Source organism: Pipistrellus hanaki (genome assembly GCF_964339955.1).
Source record: "Pipistrellus hanaki genome assembly, chromosome: 5".
Lineage (NCBI taxonomy): Eukaryota > Metazoa > Chordata > Mammalia > Chiroptera > Vespertilionidae > Pipistrellus > Pipistrellus hanaki.
In genome coordinates this window covers 88,198,017-88,220,639 of record NC_140507.1, presented here as the reverse complement: position 1 = coordinate 88,220,639, position 22,623 = coordinate 88,198,017, and the positions used below count along the sequence as shown (strand labels likewise).

Here is a 22,623-nt window from a genome sequence, read left to right as displayed (position 1 = left end):
TAGAGATCCCTGACTGCCATTCTAGGTACATAACCTAAAGACTCCTATCTGGCTGAGCTGAACAAGGCAAGTCACTGTGACAGCCAAACCAGAAGCCCAGCACAAAGGCATCTGGTAGACTCTGGGATAATAAGAAACTTGGGTCTGTGCTTACACTGTGAATCCTACAGCTTTTCTCGGGGGTTTAGTTCAATGGGTTTTCTTTCTGGCAAGAAGATGCCAACTAATCTGGCCTGAATAGTGCTGGGCACTGGAATTCCTTGGCCTGGGGAACCGGCTTTCTATGTGTGTGACAGCTTGTGTCTCTCATCTGTTCATTGGATGCCTACCAGTCACATTGGACTGATACCCACACCCATGGAGAGACTACTGGTTGAACAAGGAGAAACAATTAAGGGTTCTTTTCTTTCATGGTTATGTAACATCAGCTTCTCCTTTGGAGTTTGCATTGTTTTAATTGGAGTCATTTGACTCCAATTTTCTTAATGTGATACCCTACAGATGAGCCCTTCCAAGCTCATCACCGACTGTTCTTTTTTCCAGTGTCTGAACATTATGACTTTATGAATGATGTAGTTATTTATGATGTTACTATCCTCCCCCTTCTTTCTCATTATCTCTGAAAAACTTGTTGTCATCCTATGCTAACATCTAGACATATTGCCATTAACACTTTCTGTGGGGTTACTAAACGGTACAGAAGATTAGGAGCATCAATGGGTGAAGTGGATCAGAGTCTGGGTATAGTCCTAACTGGGCCACAAATGAGCCAGGTGATTTTTTGGGGCCCCCCTTTCTTTCTCAGCCTTTCTATCTTCATCTATGAAGGAAGGGTTGACAGTCCTTGCTAGTCTCTATGATTCTGCCAGTCTTCACATTCTAGCATTCTGTGACTCCAGCTAATTAGGGTTCATCATAATCCAATGTCTCAAAGTTGTCTTGAAGATGTCACATTTCCAGGGAGGTGAAATGAAGCATAGAAGCTGGGAGGCTAGGAACATAGAGAATTGACTCACAGGTTTATGCTTCCATACCAAGTCACCCTCACTCTTAAAGAGTTGAATTAAAGAGAAAACTTCTAATTCCCAGTACTGGATTGGAACTTGAGAACTCTACTTTAGTCTCTACTGTCTTACAGAGTGAACTAGAAGCACTGCTGGGGAAAAAAAGAAAAAAGAAAACCAAAATTGGCAGAAAAATATATTGAGAGCAAAAATTATTTGAAATCATAATTTTCAATTTCCCTGTGGAATCTAGATGCTTCAACAGTGGAGACAACAATTCTGCATCTCCAACATGTTGATGGTGCTCAGGGATAAACTCATGTTCTGTCCACCTCGGTCTGGCCAAGTTTTAGTTGACCAGGATTTAGAAGATCTTGAAGAGAAGAGAGTGAGAGATTCTACAGTAGACCAAATAGTGGACGGAAACTCAGTGAAGGGAAGAGTCCTGAGGACTTGGGGGGGTTACAAAGCTCAAGAATTAAAAGACAGATTCACATAAAGGGATAACCTGACCTTCAGGGTGATGGGTTCAAGGGGTTAAGCTGGGAGCTATATGGTCTTCTTGAAGCAAAGTCTGAGCAGAGATTGTTGCTGTAGTGGGGAGATCCAGTATTTAGCTATCAAGCTGTAGACCAAGCAGGAAGGCCACAGTAGAGAGAACCCAAGAGCTCAGCTCTGAGTCAGCCAGACTGAAAGTAAGGGGGGCTCGAGGAGGGACTAAAAGGACATTTGAGATTTATATTTACGCATGCAGATCAGGACTCTGTAAGCAGAAAGAGTGTCCTTGAAGGAATTGGGGGAAATTCCAAGGATCCAAAATAAATTTATTAGAATTTCCATTCATAATTCATGTATTTTTCCTTTTCTTTTAATTAAAATTCTTAAAATAATAGAAACGTATTCCCCTTCTAATTGATTTATAGAATAGTGAAATTCTCAGACAAAGTAGTTCTTGGTATACCCTGCTCATATATTCTCATTAAGGCCAGATCAAGGCATGCATTTGTGAAGCAGGTTCCCTTAATCATGTCACTATTGTATTAGGAAAACATATTGGACAATATATTGGCATCATAATGTAACAATAATTTTTTCTAAAATTGATCATATTCAAGTAAAACCACCACTCCTGTTGGCCTTGGCCACTTTCTTCACATCTCAAATGAAGTTTGAAAAAGCATAAACAACCAAAATTGAAATAGACTCATAGACACAGACTCATAGACTGGTGGCTGCCAGAGGAGTGGGAGATTAGGGGACTGGGTGAAAGACATGAAGAGATTAAGAAGTACAAATTGGTAGTTATAGAATAGTCACGAGGCTGTAAAGTACAGCATAGGGAATATAATCAATAATATTGTAATTAGGCATGGGGTCAGGTGGGAACTTGAAATATTGGGGGGATCACTTTGTAAAGTATATTATTGTCTAACCGTTACACTGTACACCTGAAACCAATACAAATTAAAAGAAAAAGAAAGAGAAAAAATATCTTTCCAGCCGGCACCGGTTTGGCTCAGTGGATAGAGTGTCGGCCTACGGACTGAAGGGTCCTGGGTTCGATTCTGGTCAAGGGCATGTACCTTGGTTGCGGGCACATCCCCAGTGGGGAGTGTGCAAGAGGCAGCTGGTCGATGATTCTCTCTCATCGATGTTTCTAACTCTCTATCCCTCTCTCTTCCACTCTGTGAAAAATCAATAAAATATATTTTTAAAAAATATATCTTTCCACTTTAGCTTCCTGCAACTATACACTTCATCACTCTCTATTCAACATCTTCTTTCCCAATAGATATATCATTCAAATCTATTTTGAGATTCCATACAGGAACATAGGCCCAAAACCCAGCTGTCCAATTTTAAATCCCACCTCTACCAGCAACTATCTGCCAGTGTGACATTAAGCTATTCAACCTCATTAAACCACTGTTTCCTCATTTGTAAGGTGGGGATGTTGCTACTGATGACGAAATTGTATGTAAAGTGTTTAGCACAGGTCTGGCGCAAACCAGGCATTCAATATAAATAAGTCCTATTATAATTATAAGAAAATATTAAAAAGCTTTGGAGCTAAAGAATAATACTTTACAACCATTCTGGGTTTGTGTGTATGTGTGTGTGTGTGTGTGTGTGTGTGTGTGTGTGTGTGTGTGTTTTAATTGAGACACACTGAACTTAGCAGGGAATGTGTCTCAGAGATAATACATGCTCTCATTGACCTCTGTATCATTTTGGGGTTTTTTGTTTGTTTGTTTGTTTTGCAATATTTAACTGTACTCTTTGTTTATATTGATGAAATCCTCTACTAAATTTTAGGGCATTGTTTGCTAGAATAAGGACACCCATCAGTTTGTCATGCCTTTAATGGGTCCATAGAGTTCAGAGAAAAAGAAAGGCATAAAAGCAAGGCCTTGCCCAGCTGGTGTGGATCAGTGGTTGAGCATTGGCCCATGAATCAGGAGGTCACCTATTCGATTCCTAATCAAGGCATGTGCCTTGGTTGCAGGCTTGATCCCCAGTTGGGCATGTGCAGAAGGCAGCCAACCAGTGATTCTCTTTTATCATTGACTAGGGGCCCAATGCACAAATTCATGCACCTTGAAAGGAACTGTGGGCTGTGAGGCTGATGTGGGCACAGGGGTGGGTCTCAGCCCCTCCTGCTGTGGCCCCCGGTCCCCTGTCTGCAGGCAGCCCCACTCCAGCTGCCACTGCTCCCATGTGCTGATGGTGCTGGCCCCACCTGTACCTGATGATGGTGCAGAGCGATTGGGGCCAGCACCAGCAGTGGGTGTGAGCAGGGATGGCACCATCAGTGCGTGTGAGTGGTGGCTGCTGTCCCCGATCACCCCTCAGGAGCAGGGTGAGGTAGAGAGGCAGTGGGTGCGAGCGGGACCGGCTCTGGCAGCAGGTATGAGTACCAGGTGCATAGGAGGAAAGAATTTTCAGTAACCATCAGAAGTTCACCCCAATGACAGAGACTGGTACCCTGCTTTGGTTGGCACCCCTGCTCACCTGCTCCACCATCCCGCTATGGCCAATGCCTACCATGTTTTTGTGGGTGCTCCCTGGTGGTCTGCGTACGTCATAGTGGCCGGTTGTTCAGTTATTCAGTCTATTTACATATTAGCCTTTTATTATATAGGATGCTTCTCCCTTTCTCTCTGAAATTAATAAAATATATTTAAAAATAAAGGCTTTAAGCTGGAGCAAAAGATAAAAAGTTGTGCAGAGAATAAAGAACACTGGACTGGGAGTTCTAGATCCCTTTATCCATCATTATATTATTACCATAGCTATCAAGTGGGTGACAATCATCATGCTTTTAACTTGGAAATTGAATAATTGAATTAGATAATGCCTTAGATTGTTCCCACTCTAAGGTTCCGTGGTTTTGTTATTCTGCTCCCAACGGCTATGTGATAGTTATGGTACAATATTTAAAGAGGTCTGAAACTTGATTCCTGCTTTGTTGACTAATGAACAAGACCTGAGTAGCTAAAGAGGATGGGAAAGGGCATTTTAGACATGGGGATCCAACTCAAGAGGACAAAAAAAAAGTGAGCAACCAGACTCGGTACAAACTTGGAGACAAGTTCATAGTGCCTGGTTAGAGTGGAAGTATTAATGTTAGGAAGCTAATTAGGTCGAGTTCTGTGGAGAACCCTGAATGTCAAGTTGTTGACAAGCATTTTACAAGAATTTTGGCAGCCATTGGCGTGAGTTGAGCAGGGAAGCATATTGTAACATCAAAAGGCATCATCAAAGAAAAAATACAGACACTCCTCATAGAGTTATATCCCAATAAACGTATTGTGAGTTGAAAAGATCTTAAGTTAAAAAAATGCATTTAACACACTTAACCTGCCTAGTTTACCTTAAATGGGTTCAGCACACTTACATTAGCCTACACTTAGGCAAAATCATCTTGCTGCCACTGCCCAGCATCATGAGAGTATCCTACCACATATTACTAGCCCAGGAAAAGACCACAACTCAAAATTCAAAGTGCAGTTTCTGATGAATTTGCATCAAAGTAAAAGTGTAAGTCTAAGCATAGTAGGTAGGCGACTGCACTTACAGTGTAATTGGAAATCACTGGCCAAAAGTTGACACAGCTAATATTTTATAAATTTTGAATTCTTATTTAAAATATACAATTCCAATATTCAGGAGAGAAGGAATTCATAACTATTTAGGCTGTGTCTGTATAACATTGCTTTAAAGAACAAAAGGAATGCTAAAATAACCCCATTTTGATATGGATTATTTGAATGAATTCCAAGTTATTTTAAAATTCAGGCAAAAAAGGATTTGCATATGTAGCCTAGCCTAAGTTCCGAGTTTTCATTATCTAAAGCTTTCAAGCAGACAAGAGGGGATGTTTGTCACTGAGAACCCTGAGAATGTTTATCAGTGTGACCATACCCACCGGGCTTGCATTAGTGATGTTGTGCATGTGGTCCAAAGAGAATGAATGGTCTTGGGGATAGTGCAAAGAATTACATTCATCAGGGCTAGTCAGTCAAATGTGAAAGACTCAAATGCATTTGGAATCATTTGAAACTTTGAAAAAATAATGTAAAAAAAGTTTGTTGGCTTGTTTGCTTGTTTTCTTAGACCATTGACCTGTTGGCTTGCAAATAATATGTACAAACTCTATGTGTTTCCTTCCAGGGTCTTTCTTCCCTGACTTCAAGCCCTCTGAAACAGTTTTTAAAATAGCATTTTGGCTCGGATACCTAAACAGCTGCATCAACCCTATTATATACCCATGCTCCAGTCAAGAGTTTAAAAAGGCCTTTCAGAATGTCTTGAAAATCCAGTGTCTCCGCAAAAGGCAGTCTTCCAAACGGGCCCTGGGATACACCCTGCACCCGCCCAGCAACGCATCAGAGGGGCAGCACAAGGACCTGGTGCGCATCCCCGTGAGCTCAGGAGAGACCTTCTATAAGATCTCCAAGACAGATGGGGTCTGTGAATGGAAGTATTTCTCTTCCCTGCCTCGTGGATCTGCCAAGATTACAGTGTCCAAAGACCAATCAGCCTGCACCACAGCCCGGGTGAGAAGTAAAAGCTTTTTGCAGGTCTGCTGCTGCATGGGGCCCTCGACCCCCAGCCATGGAGAGAACCATCAAATTCCAACCATTAAGATCCACACCATCTCCCTCAGTGAAAATGGGGAGGAAGTCTAGAGGACAGGAAAGGTCAGAAGGAAGGGGGGGATAATCTTAGGCATGTTCACTCTTCCTGGATGTCAAGACAGAGCCCTCCTACCGGGGACCATCTGGGAATGGGTGGGGGAGGAGACCAACTCTGGGCTGTGGGGTAAGGCTCAGGGAGGAGGGAGGATGTCACACAGCCACCCAGCTCAGAATGAGGAAAAACAGCACGTCCTTGAGGCTAATGCTCTCTGGGGCATCCTCTGGGCCCGCTCTCCACGTCTGGCCCCTTCATTGAAAAACACCATGGGAAACAGAATTTCATGCACAATCCAAAAGTCTATAAATATAGGATTATGATTTCATCATGAACATTTTCAGCACACACTAAGTTTGGAGCTAGTTCTCGATGGAGTGAGGGGATTTTATTTTCAGGCTAAGCTTTCTGACAGCAGTGTTGGAGATTTACAGTGGAGAGGAAGAGCCTTAAGATGGTGGGTGATACTCATTCATTTTAGAGAAAGTTTTGAACTTCATTTCTGACACATCCAGTATCTTAGCGTGGGTTAAACAGTGAGATTTACCTTTTTCGGCGATTTGACCAGCTACTTCTCCTGATTCCCAAGGATGAGGGTGAGGGGCACTCATATCTCTGCACTAAAGGAGGCACATCCTTTAGGCTTAGGTCTAGACTCTAGAGTATGTTGAAAGAACCAGCCAGGCCCTAACCAGTTTGACTCAGTGGATAGAGCACCGGTCTTCGGATTCAAGGGCTCCAGGTTAGATTCCGGTCAAGGGCATGTACCTTGGTTTCGGACACATCCCCAATGGGGAGTGTGCAGGAGGCAGCTGATCAATGTTTCTAACTCTCTATCCCTCTCCCTTCCTCTCTGTAAAAAAAAATCAATCAAATATTTTTTTTAAAAAGGAAGGAGGAAAAGGAGGGAGGGAGGGAGGGAGGGAGGGAGGGAGGGAGGGAGGGAGGGAGGGAAGGAGGGTAGGAGGGAGAGAGGAAGGGAGGGAGGGAGGGAGGACCAGTGAAAGGATGGTTTTTCCTATTGGAAGACAGTAGAGATGAGGGTAATTTTTTCAACTTAACTACTGTGGACAAAATTCCATTAAGCAGTTCCTAGATCACATGGAGGAAGTCTTCTTATGTCACATATTTAAAGATCAAAAGGTTGGGGTGGGATGGGTGCTAATTCCATGCTAACCTAGAGGATGCAAAGTTACTCTACAGCCTCTTTGACAGGGCCTAGAAAGATCTTTCTTGAAAACTCACTTACCTTTTTCAGAACTCTATCATGAAAAGCCACAGGTGATAATATTTTGAAAGGCACATCCATTTCTTCTGAGCTGCTTCACTAGTGCATAATGGATGAGAGCCAAGGTCTCCATGCACCTGGAGAATGGTGGAATGAGCCGTGTGATCTAAGGATATCCTTCCTGAAATTTGAGTGACACACACTTATCTTGGGAGATACTGACTAAAAGCCCATCAATAGCAGGAGTTTGCAAAGAGTTTTTGACAAATGTCCATTTAGTCTGGTAAAAAGATCCAGTATCCCATTCACTTCATCTATTTCTACTTTCTTTAGGCAACATGCTGGTTTTTATTTTGTTTTTGTCTACCAAATTTTGGTAAACCTTAATAACTCAGTATGCCTACTAAATATGAAGATGGTTATATGAAAAAATTGAAATATTTTTCATATTTTACAGTAAGAATTATAAAATGAGATTTATGGTTTTAAAATAATTATAGACTAGAATCACTGGTCTAAAACAACTTGTCATTTCAGTGGCCTCTTTCCCCATATTTGGGTAATTCCCTCTAAAAATTTTGAAGTAGAATGTAGCCATTATTTAAACCTTCATGGCAAAACAGTAGACAACATCATCTATTTCTTCTTCCCTTACAGCAAAATGATAATTTCCTTAAATCCTTCTGAAAGGCTAATACCTGTGCATACTGCCATGGAGGGAATGTTTGTATGTGGACTGGATTTGGTTGTTGGTTGTGTTTGGACATAGAATATTGACACTTTCTCATCTCTTTCCGGAGAGAGTCTTCCTTCTGACCTGATAGACATTCTGCCTTGTGCTCATAAATTGGGTTCTGGCGCTAGATGTTGGCTGGATTTTTAGACTCTTCTAGACTTTCTGCCTGTCGCATAACAGCTCTACCAGATGTGGGTGTCCTATTATGGATGTAGGCACCAGGGAAGGATGTGAATATGCAAACCTCGCTCCTCTTCTGCCTTAATAGGAAAAATCAGTTTCATTATTGAGAAGAACTTCCTTCCGAATCTGAACTTAAAAAAAAAAACACTCTGGCCAGGCTTCTCCTTCCGGGAAGAGCATCCCCATGAAAGAATGGTAACCGTTTTTCTTCAGCAAAATGTGCCTCCATGTTTGAGATGATCTTTAAACATCATTACAGACACATCTAAATATTAGACATTAGGAAGTTTAAGATCACCAGAAAGCCAGCATTAATGCCAGTGCTAATCAAAATAAACAACTAGAGAATCTTTCCATCGTCAGACAAAAGCCGTGACAATTGTGTTCATTCAAAGTGACCCATAAATAATTGTCTGCTACACTCTTCTCCAACCCCACTCTCTCCAGGGAGGCAAACTTTAATATTTTTTGTCCTTTCCCATAATGTGGTATTATGTGTAAACACGCCAATTTTACAAGAAATTAATAATGTCACCCAAGACTTAGCCAAAGTGGGATAACAATATCCAAGATATTTTTTATTCACCCACAAAAAAATCTCTGTACCTTTGAGCATGCCAAAACTATCTAAAATTGTCACAGTTAAACAAATGGTGGTCATATTTATACTTACATGTTTACTGCATCTATTTGGAGTTTGAAAATTTTGCCCAGAGCAGCAGGGGTCAGAACGTCTTCTCTAATGTGTTGTGAAAAGCATTTGCTTTGGGATTGTCTCAGCAGCACAAGTCAGCTTGACATGATGGGATAGGCAAAAGCCAATTTCTTCTGCAATTCAAATCACATGCATTAAGAGAGGCCTTGAATCTCTTTATCCAGAAATGTCCCCAAATGTTTGCAAGGGTTTCAGGAAACATTTTGCTTGTCACAGTTTTCTTCCTTTTGCCTCTGTTGTGTCTCATCCCAGATCCCTCCTCAATCACTCAGTGTATGCTAAAGTCTCCAAAATACTGAGTCTTGTAACTCTCACCACATACTTGAGTTGGTCCATCCATGGCAGACAATGGTATTTGGGTAAATAAATATTTTCTTAAGGCTTTTTTGTTAAGTGCTACTGCGGGCTAGGCATTACCAGGGCATTTTTGTACCCTTGTCTCTATACCTTGTAGCAGTTTTACCATTTCAAAAATATTTACATTTTTTGAGATTAAAACCTGATAGTTGAGAGTGATTAAGGATGGCTCAAAGCCAAGGAGGACCCATGATTCAATCCTGATTCTCCCGGAACTAAGGTCTTCATGTTGTTCTTTTTTCTCCACAGCACCCCTTTTTCATAAATAGCCAAGTCAGGACTGGGTATGCTAAAGATACTAAACCATACCCAAACTTTTTTTTAAATATATTTTTTATTGATTTTTTACAGAGAGGAAGGGAGAGAGATAGAGAGTTACAAACATCGATGAGAGAGAAACATCGATTAGCTGCCTCCTGCACAACCCCCACTGGGGATGTGCCCGCAACCAAGATACATGCCCTTGACCGGAATCGAACCTGGGAACTTTCAGTCCGCAGGCTGACACTCTATCCACTGAGCCAAACTGGTTTCAGCCATACCCAAACTTTTTAATGTTTTGTTCCCTTGGGATTTGCTTGCCAATTAACCTCAGTAAATATGCTGCCAAATACTCATTCCAGCCAAAACCAACAAATAGCAGGTCATAACTGAAAGGGTTTGGCGTCCATAATTCTAACTATCAGACTGCACCACTTTCCTAGGGATCATTGCCCAGAATGTTACGCAGGCCTTGCAAGGAGGACAAACTGTATCAAATTGGGAGAAGGTGGGCATATAAAAGAATGCAGAAGAGGCTGCTGCATTGGCCTAGAATAGCAAAAACACACGTGTGGGTAAGAAATACATTACATAAGGTACCAGCGTTATTGACTACCAACCACAGTTAATTGGCACACTTTCGGGAAATGTATCATTTTATAAACTAAATAAAAACAAATATGACATCATTTTTATCAACTATATTCCAACAATTTTTTTAGTTTGAAAAAGAAAAAGGAAATTATAGGTATTTCAGCAGGATTACACAGAGCTCAGAGAATGTGTCAAATATGTGAATGTCATATCTGTCACGATGGGGTCATGGTTCAGAATGCTGATCTCCAGGTAGCCAGAGCCTGGGCAATTTTTGAAGATGGAGATTCGGTCGGCAGCTGTGACTACTTATTAGATGACCTTTCCTTGGTCCTGGGTTTCCTTTCTTAAATGAACACTTTATGTCCTGAGTGTCTCGACCTCCCTGCTCCTTCCTAGTGAGCCATCGTGCAGGCCCAGTAGGTTTCATGCTTGTAGCCTGAGAGAACATTTTAAGACCTATTTGCTTGGGAGCGTAATTATTGAGTCTTTAATCACAGCTACTTAATCACAGCTTGACACACATTCTCACTTGCTTCTGGGGCTGGTTCTGCTCAGGTCCTCTTGCCAAAAGAGATGCTGCCCCTGCCTACGTGTAGACTTAATTAGGAAAGGGCTCTGCTTATCAGCAAAGGGAGAAGGGAACGCAAGTGCACAGAAGGTAAACTCTGCAAGCTAGACAGGGTGATGGAATAGAAGGCAGAGGTGGTAACTATGGAGACAACATCAGATGTATACGCACCTGTTACTCTGATATCTTTTTACACTATGAGGACTTTTAACTATGAAACCACCCGCACACAGCTCCAGGTAAGCTGGTTGGAACACTGTTGGCAACTGCTCCCTGTCTACAAAGTGTGCTGTGGAGCAGGCCACTGTCTTCTAAGAGCAATGGCAGTAGTGACCTTCTGGCCTCCAGAGTCCCTGCAAGATGACTGTGGTCGGGCTGGGCTGGCAAAAGCAAGTCAGGATTTCAGCAGAGGACACCTGGCCCCTGGCCAGTGCTCCCATCAGCATTACCTCATTCCTGCTCCCCAGACCCAAATGTCACGGGGGCTGAGGATGGACCTTATCTGCCCTGTGCAGGAAAATGCCATCTCTCCTTTGCTCCTGCCACACAGATTACTGAGTGTCCCTTCCAAAAGGAAGGTTATGGCACCGGGGAGGGGGCTGATGGGGAGAAAAAGGATTTACCATGGAGAATGCTCAAAGTGGGAAGGATGGCTCAGGAATACGTTACTGCAAGTGATAAGCAAGGAACTGCCCTAAAGCTACGCATATTCATTTACTCTTTCCTTTTTGCGTAACTGCGGAGTTAGTACGTTACTCTCCCTCCGTGCCATAGTCCACATTGCCACCTTATCAGCTGGAAATAATTATTACTAAACTATGAAAAATTCAGACTTAACTGGATCCAAAAAAATCTAAGAGCAAGTGTATACTGTATCTGGAGAAAAGAAAAAAACACATAATAAAGATGCTGACCTATTAAAAAGCCTGAATAATAGAAGGTACGTTCAGATGCAATATTAAATAAGTGAAGATAGAAAATCCCAATATCAATTTAATATTTCCTCCCATTTGTACACTACTGCACACCTTTTATAGTCCTTCTGCCTAACTCAAGTCACTCCTGAGTATTATTCCATAGATTATCTGCACTTAACATGTGAAGGAATGAGGGTATGGGGAGTAGGGAGAGATTTAAGGATTTCTTTGAACCAAATCCAGCCTCTGGCTCCTTTTCGCATGAGCCTTCACTATCTCCAAGGCCCACTATGTTTCTTGAGACCCTGACTTTGATATTAATGCATCTCTGGGATGCATTTTCAGCTGTTTGTACCTTCTCTCCTGGTTCTGCTCAGTAGCTGTGCAGTACAAGATTGTTCTAGGGTCTGAGTGCATATTTGTCTATGCTTCTCTCATTGGCTAACAGGCAAGCTGATGCAATTCTGCTCTTTCTCCCTAGATAGTCAACAGCAAAGCTAAGGAAATCAGAGGGCAGGGAGCTCTTGTCTTGCTCAATGGGGTGACACATAAGGTAAAGCCAGCAGTGACTGACACCTTAAGGACCTCAGGAACGCTAAGGTCCCAAAGGGAATTCCTTTCCCAGGGAGCCCGAGAGTCATCGTATACACCCCGATGACCACTGTCAGCAAACTGCTCACTTCCTCTCCTGCACTAAATGCACTTGGCATGAAAACACAGAGAGGCACAGACGGTCCCTAGCTAATGAGCTGGGTGTGTTCCCAGCTCATCTATTACAAGTCAAGAGTACATTCTTCCGAGAGGCATTGTTAGAAATAGGGGAGAGGAAGAATGTTCTCAGATGAACTAAAGAATAAAGATCTATTTAAAGGCTACCTGAGGTTGGAACACTTTTTCTGTAAATAGCTAGGCATTCGGGCATTGTGGAGCCATACCATCTCTGTGACACATTCTGCTTTGCTTAATTTCCTTTTCTGGGGTGGGGGCACAATCCTCTAAAAATGTAGAAACCAGTCTTAGTTCACAGGCATGGACCAGGTTTAACCCATAGACCATAACTTGCCATCCCTGATCTATACAATTGCTAGCTTACACTTTTATGAATATAATGCTAAGCAGTAGATTTTGGTGTTCAGCAAACATTTTTTTTTTAATATGCCATTGATACGTTTCCACTTGACTAGCTTAATGTCCCCAACCTGCAGGAGTTGCTAGGTATAAAGTGACAAGCTCATCATCAGGGGTGGGACTGGCTCTATATCACCCGTCCACCCAAAAAATACACTTAGTCTCTCATTGTGTCTTTCTGCATAGGCGACGGGATAAGAGGGAAGCGCTCACCACCACCACCACCCCCCCCCACTGTTGTATTTTGTAGAACAGCAAGCAAGTCAGCAGAATCCCAAGGGAGTCCATGGAGATCTCTCAACTCTTCACCTGGTTGGCAAAATCCCCCAGCACATCCTGAGGGTAGCAATAACCAGTAGGTGCCATTTGACCAGGGCTGATATGAAGTCCCTCCCAGACTGTGAACTCTGCTGAAGCGATTCCCAGAAGCCTTCAGGCTCCTGGGGAAGGCCTCCTGACCACAGCCCTCTGCTCCCGGGCTTTGGAGAGTGTGCCCTGGAGCTCATTACAAAGTGGGCACAGAAAGAGGTGCTGCGAGAGGGGTGTCTTCCCAAAGACTACTAGGAACTAGCTCTAGCAGGTCTCTTCTCCTCCTTGTTTTCCTTCTTTTTCTATTTTTCCTTCTGATTTAAGGCTGAAATTGCTTAACTTGACTTGACATGGCATTCCTCTGGGGTGATGAAGCCATATTTCTCTGAGCTAGTGCTTTGTTGGAGGGACCTGTTCCCTGTTCTCTCTCCAGTGCTAATGGGCGATGAAGGAGAGGAAGACATTCCAGGTTAGAGACAATGTGTTCCATTCCCAGACCCAGGACAGGGTGTCTGCAGCGTGAGGAGATGCGACTCTCCCGCAGGGCTCAGGGTGAGGCCTGGAGCAGTGACGGGTGCAGGACTGACGTGGAAGAACATGGAAGGATCGAGGCCAGCAATAGCACCGCTGTCCACGCAGGACACAGAAAGGAAGGCTTGGGCCACCTCGGTGGCAGCTTCCCTTCTCCTGCCCCCTCTCTGACTTGCTTCTTTCCCTCCTGTCTATCTCCCTTTCTTATCTTTTCCTCTCTCCCAATAATTCCAGCATCCACTTCCTGCCAAACTTATAGACAGTGACTGACATTGCGGTGGGGTGCCCTGACTCCTGTGGGTGCCGGTTCCCGTGGGATAGAGCACAACCCTGGGTGATAAGATGGGGTTTCCCTAAGACCCTTCATTCCCTCCTCACATCAGGCATAAGGCCTCATGCTGCAAGCTGGCCCTTTTGCCCCTCCTCCCCGACCCCCAGCCTCCAGGGACCCAGGTACCATGAAAGCAGCTCAAGGTCCTTCCCAAGGGCTTTCACCCTCTACCCACATTGCTGTCTTTCTGCTTTTTACTGTTAGTTCCAAATGAAAGATACAAACACATGAGCAGCCACATACTAGAAAGAGCTGGTAGTCAGGAGTGGTGTCTGGCCCCTCCCCAGAGTGCACCTCTTCTTACCAGTCAACTCTCACTCCCTGGCAACTTACAGAACTTGCCACGCCCCACAAAGTCACCTTCTCTTTCTCTTCCTCTTCATCCTTCGTCTCTCGTCTTTGTGGTTTTTCCCTTTCATGTCCCCGTAGGTCCTTCAAAGCCTGGATCAACCTCATAGAGTCAAGTTGGTTTCGGGTCAGCATTAAGCGGTGCTAACCCGAGTGCGCAGAATTCATCCTGGTGAAAGGTTCCTTCTTGCTGGTGCTCCCGCTGTCTCCGGCCCACCGGTCTGCCTGCTTCTGGGACTCATTCACGGACTCTCTCTAGTCCCTCATCATATCCAGGAGCCTCGCTACTCCAAGCAAAGGGTTGTCTCTTCCCACTTGCGCTCCTGCTTTTTCTGCCACAGCCCCAGGCCTTTGGAATCCCTGGTATCAGTGTGCTTGGGCTGTCCTCACAGGTCTGGAGGCTGGAAGCCTGAAATCCAGGTGTCAGCACGTTGCTCCTCCTGAGGCCTCTCTCCTTGGCTCGCACTTGGCTGTCTTCTCCCTGTGTCCTCACATGGCCTTCCCTCTGTGTGTCTGTGTCCTAATCTCCTCCTCTTATAAGGACGCCGATCAGATTGGCTCACGGCCCATCCTGATGACCTTATTTTAACCTTCGTTACCTCTAGAAAGGTCCTATCTCCAAATACAGTCACATTCTGAGGCAGGAGGTGTTAGGATAGCAACATATAATTTGGGGAGTCGGAGAATCACAATTCAGACCATAACAATTTCCTCCCCACTCTCCTTTTAGCTCATAAAAATGTATCCACAATTCCTTTTCCAGGTCAGATGTTTAAATTCAGTGCTTCCTGAATCCTGTCTCCAAATAGCCACAGCAATTGTCTGTAAAATGCATCTAGCACCCAGTGGTGCATTTTGCTGTGATCTTTCTGTCGTTTTTAAAAATCTATAGTTTCTCCCTTTAAAATATACTTTATACTGTAGCTACATAGGGTCTATCTTCTCAACTAGATTAAAACTCGAGAGGGCAGAAACAGTCATACTGTTTTGTATGATCATAACAATCCTCAGCACCTGGGTGGTCATATCCGAGACCCAGGACCCTCAGCGCAGGCAAAAAGAGAGGGGGAAAAGAGGGACAAGATCCAAGCACTAGCTACAGGAAGGGGCTGGGAGAGCAGGTCCATGGGAGTTGGTAATACCAGGTGACCCACCAGGAAGGCTCAGGTAGATAACACCGGGCTTCTTAAAAGTCACAGTGAGATTCTCATCAGGGGCGCAGAGCACAGCAGTAGGAAATCTCATGTTAGTGCCATCTAGAGTCAGGCAGGCGTGGGACCTCACAGGAGACATCTACATCCAGGAAAACAGAATTCCATCACTGAATGAGGCAAACCCTATCCCATGAGAGCCAGGTGAGACAGAGCAAAATGGGATCAGTAACCAATGTCAGAACCTAGGCCTGGGAGATAGATGGGAGGCTGTGATCACCACAAGTCCACAATCTGGCGATGGGTGAGTGGTCTAGAGCCGTGGTCGGCAAACTGCAGCTCGTGAGCCACATGCAGCTCTTTGGCCCCTTGAGGGTGGCTCTTCCACAAAATACCACGGCCTGGGCGAGTCTAGTTTGAAGAAGTGGTGTTAGAAGAAGTTGAAGTTTAAAAAATTTGGCTCTCAAAAAGAATTGTACTATTGGTATTTGGCTCTGTTGACTAATGAGTTTGCCGACCACTGGTCTAGAGTAAGATGGTACATCAGCTTCAGTCCAATCTAGAAATTGAAAGGAGAAATCATGTGACAAGGCAGGGCCTACAAAAGTATTAAGTGTATTGAGGCCAAAGCCATCCAAAAACAGGTTTGAATGAGTGTAGCAATGGTTTATTGATTTATAAAAAAATAAATAAATAAAAAATACACACACACACACACACACACACACACACACACACAACAAAACTTGCCTTTCTTCCTCACTCTGGTCCTTTTGCTAAACCCAGCATTAGCTTTCATAATGAAAAGATTTCAGCTCGGCAGCTTGGCTAATTAATGTCTCAAGGGTTGGGAGACCTTGACTTGGCCCATTGATCAAACGCTGACCATCGGGTTGAATGCTTCTCATCCAGTGCCTCTCCCACCCAGGCCCTGTGTCAGAGCCGAGGGACTGTCATCGTAAAGAGCAGGGAAAGAGGGAGCACTGACAGATGGGGAGGTGAGTGAGCAGCTTTAATCAAAAACAAAAATGCCCAAATCTAGTATGCTAAGTAACAAGACTATTAAAAAATAACCCATAAAGTACTTTGAAGAGTAAACAAGCAAGTATGATACGTATTTAAGTAACAACTTATTGTTAGCTTTCTACCTTCATTTTTAAAGAGGGTAAACATTTATTAGGGAGCAATTACATTTTAAAAAATGGGGTCCCATGCTTGCTTTTGTCACCAGACCCCCAGCCTCCCACTTCTGAGCATCCCACTAAACCCTGTCACCTGAACTTCAGCATGCGAGTGCTGACATTCTGCAACAGAAATTTTGTTCCAGCTTTTCAAGCCTGAATCCAAACACATGCTAAATGCATCAGAGGTACAGAAAGGACAATGGCTCATTTTTGTCTCCAGGGAATAAAGTCCCCAAAGCCCACTCTCCAGTATTGCCACACCTCTTTCACCCAGTGTGGCAGAGGAGGAAGCAGCGTGCTCCAGACAATGCCCTGTGATGACGGGTCAAGTCCAAAGAAGGAAAATGAGTAGTTAGAGCATCTACTGTGTGTCAAGCCCTTTGCACATTTTATAAGGGGAAATGGGAGATTGTACAGTCACCAGTTGCATTACAAAGGAAAGATTTGCACAGGGAACCCATACAGTGATATAGTGTGAGAAGAAGGAAGACAGGAACATCTGGAGGGAGTTAAGGGGAAAGTTGAGCCTTTGGCGTACCTAGTCTGGGAGTTCACCTGTACTGGTCACCTGGCCTGCTGAACCCTTGGCATGACCTTAACCAGCTCCACCCAGAGCCAGTGAGCAGAAGGGAACGTGAGAGATCTTGTTCATGGTGCTGTGGGAAGAGCAGTGGCCTAGAAGCCACATGGCCTGGGCCTCATTTCAGCCCCATCTTTGTGCCTAACTAAGTGACCCGGACAAGTCACCTGACTTCTCTTGGCCCCACTTTTCTCACCTTTGAAATACGGTAGGCAAATGTAATGTGGTTAAACATATGTAATCATAGCAGACCTCAATCTGAATTATAAGTCAAACATTATTCTAAATGAATTACCTTTGAGGTATCTTAAAGCACTGAAAATTCCACATACAGGAATGACAGAATAAGTCTGTTTGTTTCCTTTGTTCATTTTTCTAGTTCAGGTTGATAAATTTCCAAAAGTTGGTCAAGACACAAATTACTTTTTCATTTGAAAGGAATTACTAAATGGATGTTGTGCCATTGCTTGGATGCTATTATTTTTAAATTTGGGATGCTAGGCACCAAATTTTAATTCTCAGTTATTCCTTCCTTCCCTCCCCCAACTCTGCTATTTTCTTTGGGTGGCAAATATCTCTGCCTGAACATTTGTTTTAATTCTTAAAAATCAAACTCACTGTGATACTTAGAAGCTTTCCACCAAGCTCTCTCTCTCATAGAGCCCAGAACAAGGGTTCCCAGTGGTGGTGGTGGTTGACTTGACTACTCACTTGGCATAGGAAGTATTTTGTTATCATGGTTGTCCTATAAAAGACTGCATAGAATGCTGTCATAAAGGTGTGTGTGTGTGTGTGTGTGTGTGTGTGTGTGTGTGTAGAAAAGTAATTCTGACCATTGAAAAACACGAGAGCATCTGAAACAAAGCTTGGGTCTAAAATCATCTCAGGAAGTAGGCCTGGGTAACTGTAGAAGTCAGTGTTTACAAGCTAAAACAGCAAATTCCTAGTCACGACCCATAGGCAGTTTTAATTTTAGCTGCAATTGAAACCCACATCATGAGAGCACCCGCTTCCAGTCTCAGCTCTAGTTTCTAGTGCTGTCGGTGAGAGCCCCAACATTTCGGTGGATCCCTTGAAATGACCTCCAGGACTCTTCTGGGCTGGTGGCTTGATAGGAAAGCCCATTGTGTGAGCTCTGCCCACCAGGACTCAGTCTGCCTTAGGCTGTCAGCCATACAGGGATCTGCCAAATGGTCTCTCGTGACTCAGAATCTCAAACTTGTTTTAAGTGGAGGGGGAAAGTTACTTTCAGGGATGGGGTTCTTGGCCCAACTCTGCTTTGTATAAACACAGCCAATGTCTATTTCAGTCTTCTGGGTTTTGAGAAGCAACTGCTGAGTTGTGGCAAAGGGTGAACTGGTTGGTGTTGGCCCAAATTAAAACAAAGAGTTTTCCTTTCTTGCAGCGCTGGAAGAAGGGAGACAGCATCATCGCCTAGGGAACAGAATGTGACTGGCCTGGCAATCAGGGAAGTGAGTGTGGGCCTCGATTTGCAAAGAACCAGCTCTACCAAAGTCTAAACTTGTAGAAATGGAGACGTTGTGCTTGGAGTAAGGATTTTTACTCTACGGAAGGATAACATTTGGGTCATGTTGATGCATGATGCTGTGTATATGAAAACTATTGATGTGATTCATTACAGGTCATTCTGCCTTGATTTTTAAGGGACAGACAACCATTACATGAAGCCTGGTGTATGCCCACGGGTGCTGTCCTTACCACCCATCAAGGGGGGGTGTCCAGCCCAGCCCCTTTCCTGCTACCCACTGTCAGCAGCCTATATGTCCACGTGGATGTACTTGTTTATCAAGCAATTCATCTAAGACACAGATCTAACATATTACTATTGTCAATGCTGGGACAACGGTGATTTAAGGAGTAACTGTGAATACAAATTATTTTGAGAGCTCCCCCCAATTGCATCTTTTGTGTCCCTCAAGTTCTAGCATATTCACAGAAGTTGGAAAAAAAAATCATGCTGCAAAACAAAATTACCTTTTGCCAAGGGTGGCCACCATCACACATAGCGGGTCTTTCACTCATTTATCCATCTGTGTGATCAGTCAGGGCCCCTGGCATGGGTCCCAAGAGTGGAGGACAATGGTGGACACATGATCTTCATGACCAAGGCTCCTGTGGTCTGTGGAGAATGCAGACAAATCAACAGTAACAGCAGAGAGTGGGATGTGTGTCCCGTAGGAGTTTGGTGGAAGGCACCCACCAGCCTTGGAGTTAGCCTTCGCAAAAATGGTGACCTCTGAGCTGGATCCTGAAGGACAGAGTGGAGTGGACAGAAGTAACTATTCCAATCAAGGAAGGAGTGACCCTCGGGCATGTGCTAGTTTTGCCTCTTCCTCCTCCTCCGTTCTGTTAGGACACGTGGAAATCAGTATTGCTTAACGTGATGGCCACTTGGCTTTGCAAACCTCATCCCTCAAGTTCCCTTCAGACCAACCACACCTGCTTTCCTCTTCACTCTTTTGTCTTGTTTTATTTCGTTTTGTTTTATTGTGTTGTGTTTTTGTTTTGTTTCGATTTGTTTTGTTTTGTTTTCCAATGAAGAATCAAGGATGAGCCAATAAATATAAGTCCAGGGATTTTCCTGATAAAGCTCCCATGTTCAGCTTGGCTGAACACAGAAATGTCTATTTCTTTCTCATCGGGCAAAAAACATTTGCTTCAACAAAAAATGGCTGACTCATAAGAACAAACAAATGTTTTGGAAGTCTTAATACTCAAATCTTATGTGATACCATTGAACGTTTTTTAAAATTGAGAAATTGTTTTTAGCGAGAAATCATTGTACAGTAAGCTTTAAAAATAAATAAGCAAATAAAATAAGGGGGAAGGGAAGTCTTGAGGCCTCTGAAGTCTTGAGACTAAAAGACACAGAATATTTAACGAATAAGACAAAGGCCATTCCTGAAAAAAAAAGTCAAGAGATCCAGTTTGAAAGTCAGAGGGGAGGGGGGAAGAAAGGAAAGAGAGAGAGAGAGAGAGAGAGAGAGAGAGAGAGAGAGAGAGAGAGAGAGAGAGAGAGAGAGAGAGAGAGAGAGAATTTTCCCTACAAAAAATCTAGAAAGTAATTGGATCGTTCCAGTACCCCAAAGGCTAACTGGCACATCGTCCATCACTGAAGGGTCAGAATCTTTGCTGTTAGGATGCAGTATGAGCAAAGGCTGCCTGGGAGTTTATCACAGCTCCAATGCAGCAGAGTTGGTGGGAGAAACAGAAACAAAAGTGAGGACCTTGGTGTTGCTCCTTATATTATATAGCAATCAACCAGCAGTTAGGAAGGATGTGGCTTGCTGGGGCTAATAAAAACAAATTTGGAAGCTTGTTTGGTCTTTGAAATTAAAACCGTATTTTAGTAAATACAGCTGATGCCATTTGAACACAAACCCTGTGACATTGCCTGGCTTACTGCAGCTTTTCTGTTTGTCTCTCCATTAGATCTGTTCAAAATTGGAACGTGGCATTTCCACGTTTGCAGAAAAGCAAATGTGAGCTGACTGGCCAAGTTTAGCTGTTATGGTTTTCCTAGAACCCTTACGATTGCTGTGACAAATAAGATCCTTGTAACGTACAATTTCTAACTATACCGTGTTTGTGATCTATGCCCTCCTCCAGGTTCTGGTACTTGGTCAGTTGAGTTGATCTTACCCCTGTTCCTTCCATGTTACAGAGTTTAACTGTATCATGCTGAGAGTTTGGTATGTGCTCCATGCTGAAAGAAGAATATTCTCCTGTGTTAGATAAATATTTTCATGTATGAGAATTGCTATACTTGAATTTGCTGCAGCATTTTGCATTGACGCATATATATGACATCCAGGCTGACTCAATGGCTTCTAAAACATTTAATGTCTCTTACATGGACTCAATATCCTTGGAATGTGCTGTTTAAACATTTCTGAATTTTCTACATGCCATTTTTACAGGTCCATTTGTTTTATGATGTGATGTGGTAAAGAATCAATCACTTTCGTTGTGTGTGTGTGTCTGAAGAAAATAAATGTATATATTACTAAGAAGAAGAATAAATTATTGAAAAATATACTTGATGGATCATGCAGCCCACTGTTGAAAAGGAATTTATTTTATTTCTTTAATAAAGTGATTGTTCAAATTATAAGCATTTATATTGTCCTTCTAAATATGGATGCTGTAATATTTAAGTGTTGTTCAATCTTGATGTATGTTCAACATTGATGTATGTTCAACATTGATGTATGTTCTCTAATAAAATATTTTAAACCTCTTTCTTTAAACACATATTGCCCAGTTCTTTAATCACAACCTATTGTTAATATATGTCTGTTAAAAGTGGAGTGGCAGCTAAATGGGGTAGGTTGTACATAAGATATTCAAGTTGGCAGCATTCAGGTTTCAGGTAAGAGCCAAAATACTATTGCATTGTGCCTGATTTCTAGTTAGCACTCAGCAATTACAGGTTGTTCATTTTCTTATTGATCTTGCTGGTTTGGTTGTGGCTGTCATTTTAGGTACTCCCAAAGATAACCATTACTTTTATGGTGATGAAGAATCATTACTTTTTACCCAAAGCCCTTAGTATTCTAAGTCAAATAATAACATCACATCTATACTGATTTGGGTTTTGACAAATGATGTCATGTCCTGTATGTTCTCTAATACAGTGCTCAGCTGGTCATAATCCAGGATCCCCATGGAGTGGCAGGCAGATGGAGGATGGGAGGGAATCCTAAGATACAAAGAAGTTTGTAATTGTCCAGCCTTTGTTTTCATAGAGCTTGAAAGTGATAAACCTCATTTTCAGACTAATATTATTGGTTTATCTGATAAACTCTCATTTTAATGTATTTTTTTCTTCAGGTTATAGACTCTGAAAGAGAAAGTGGAGATATTGTTAATGTTAACACTCATTGGTTCCTATGAAGGTACAAAAATTATTTAAAATATGGCCATAATGATGTTAGGGCCACATCTCTGCTGTGCATTCTACTGTAAGTAATGCTGTGGAAAACCCCATTTTAACTGGTTCAAATGCATCACCTCAGTTAATCTTCACCATCCTATAAGTGCTAAGAATCAAATTAGGGTGCATTTGGCTGGAAGCAACAGAACGCCCATTCAAAAGTGGATTACATAGACAATTTGTAACACTACCCTATATAATAAAAGGCTAATATGCAAATAGACTGAATGGCGGAACAACCAAAACAACCAAACTATGATGTGCGCTGACCACCAGGGGCTTGTGTGGAACATGGCAGGTGTCTGCCATAGCAGGATGGTAGAGCAGATGAGTGGGGGCACC

The 22,623-nt window shown here is 43.0% G+C and overlaps 1 protein-coding gene across 2 annotated transcripts in view; it reads left to right on the top strand.

Moving 5' to 3' along the window:
- The window catches only part of ADRA1A (adrenoceptor alpha 1A), a 105,763-nt gene extending 84,164 nt beyond the window's left edge, over positions 1–21,599 (top strand). The window contains exons 3-4 of one of the 2 annotated variants that reach the window (XM_084884831.1): positions 5,679–6,064; positions 18,730–21,599. In XM_084884831.1, the coding sequence (XP_084740957.1) occupies positions 5,679–6,064; positions 18,730–18,762 (419 nt within the window). In that variant the 3' untranslated portion in view covers positions 18,763–21,599. Of the gene's footprint in view, positions 1–5,678; positions 6,209–18,729 lie in introns of both variants that reach the window. The other variant, XM_084884830.1, reaches the window with a different exon arrangement.
- The last annotated feature ends 1,024 nt before the right edge of the window (positions 21,600–22,623 follow it).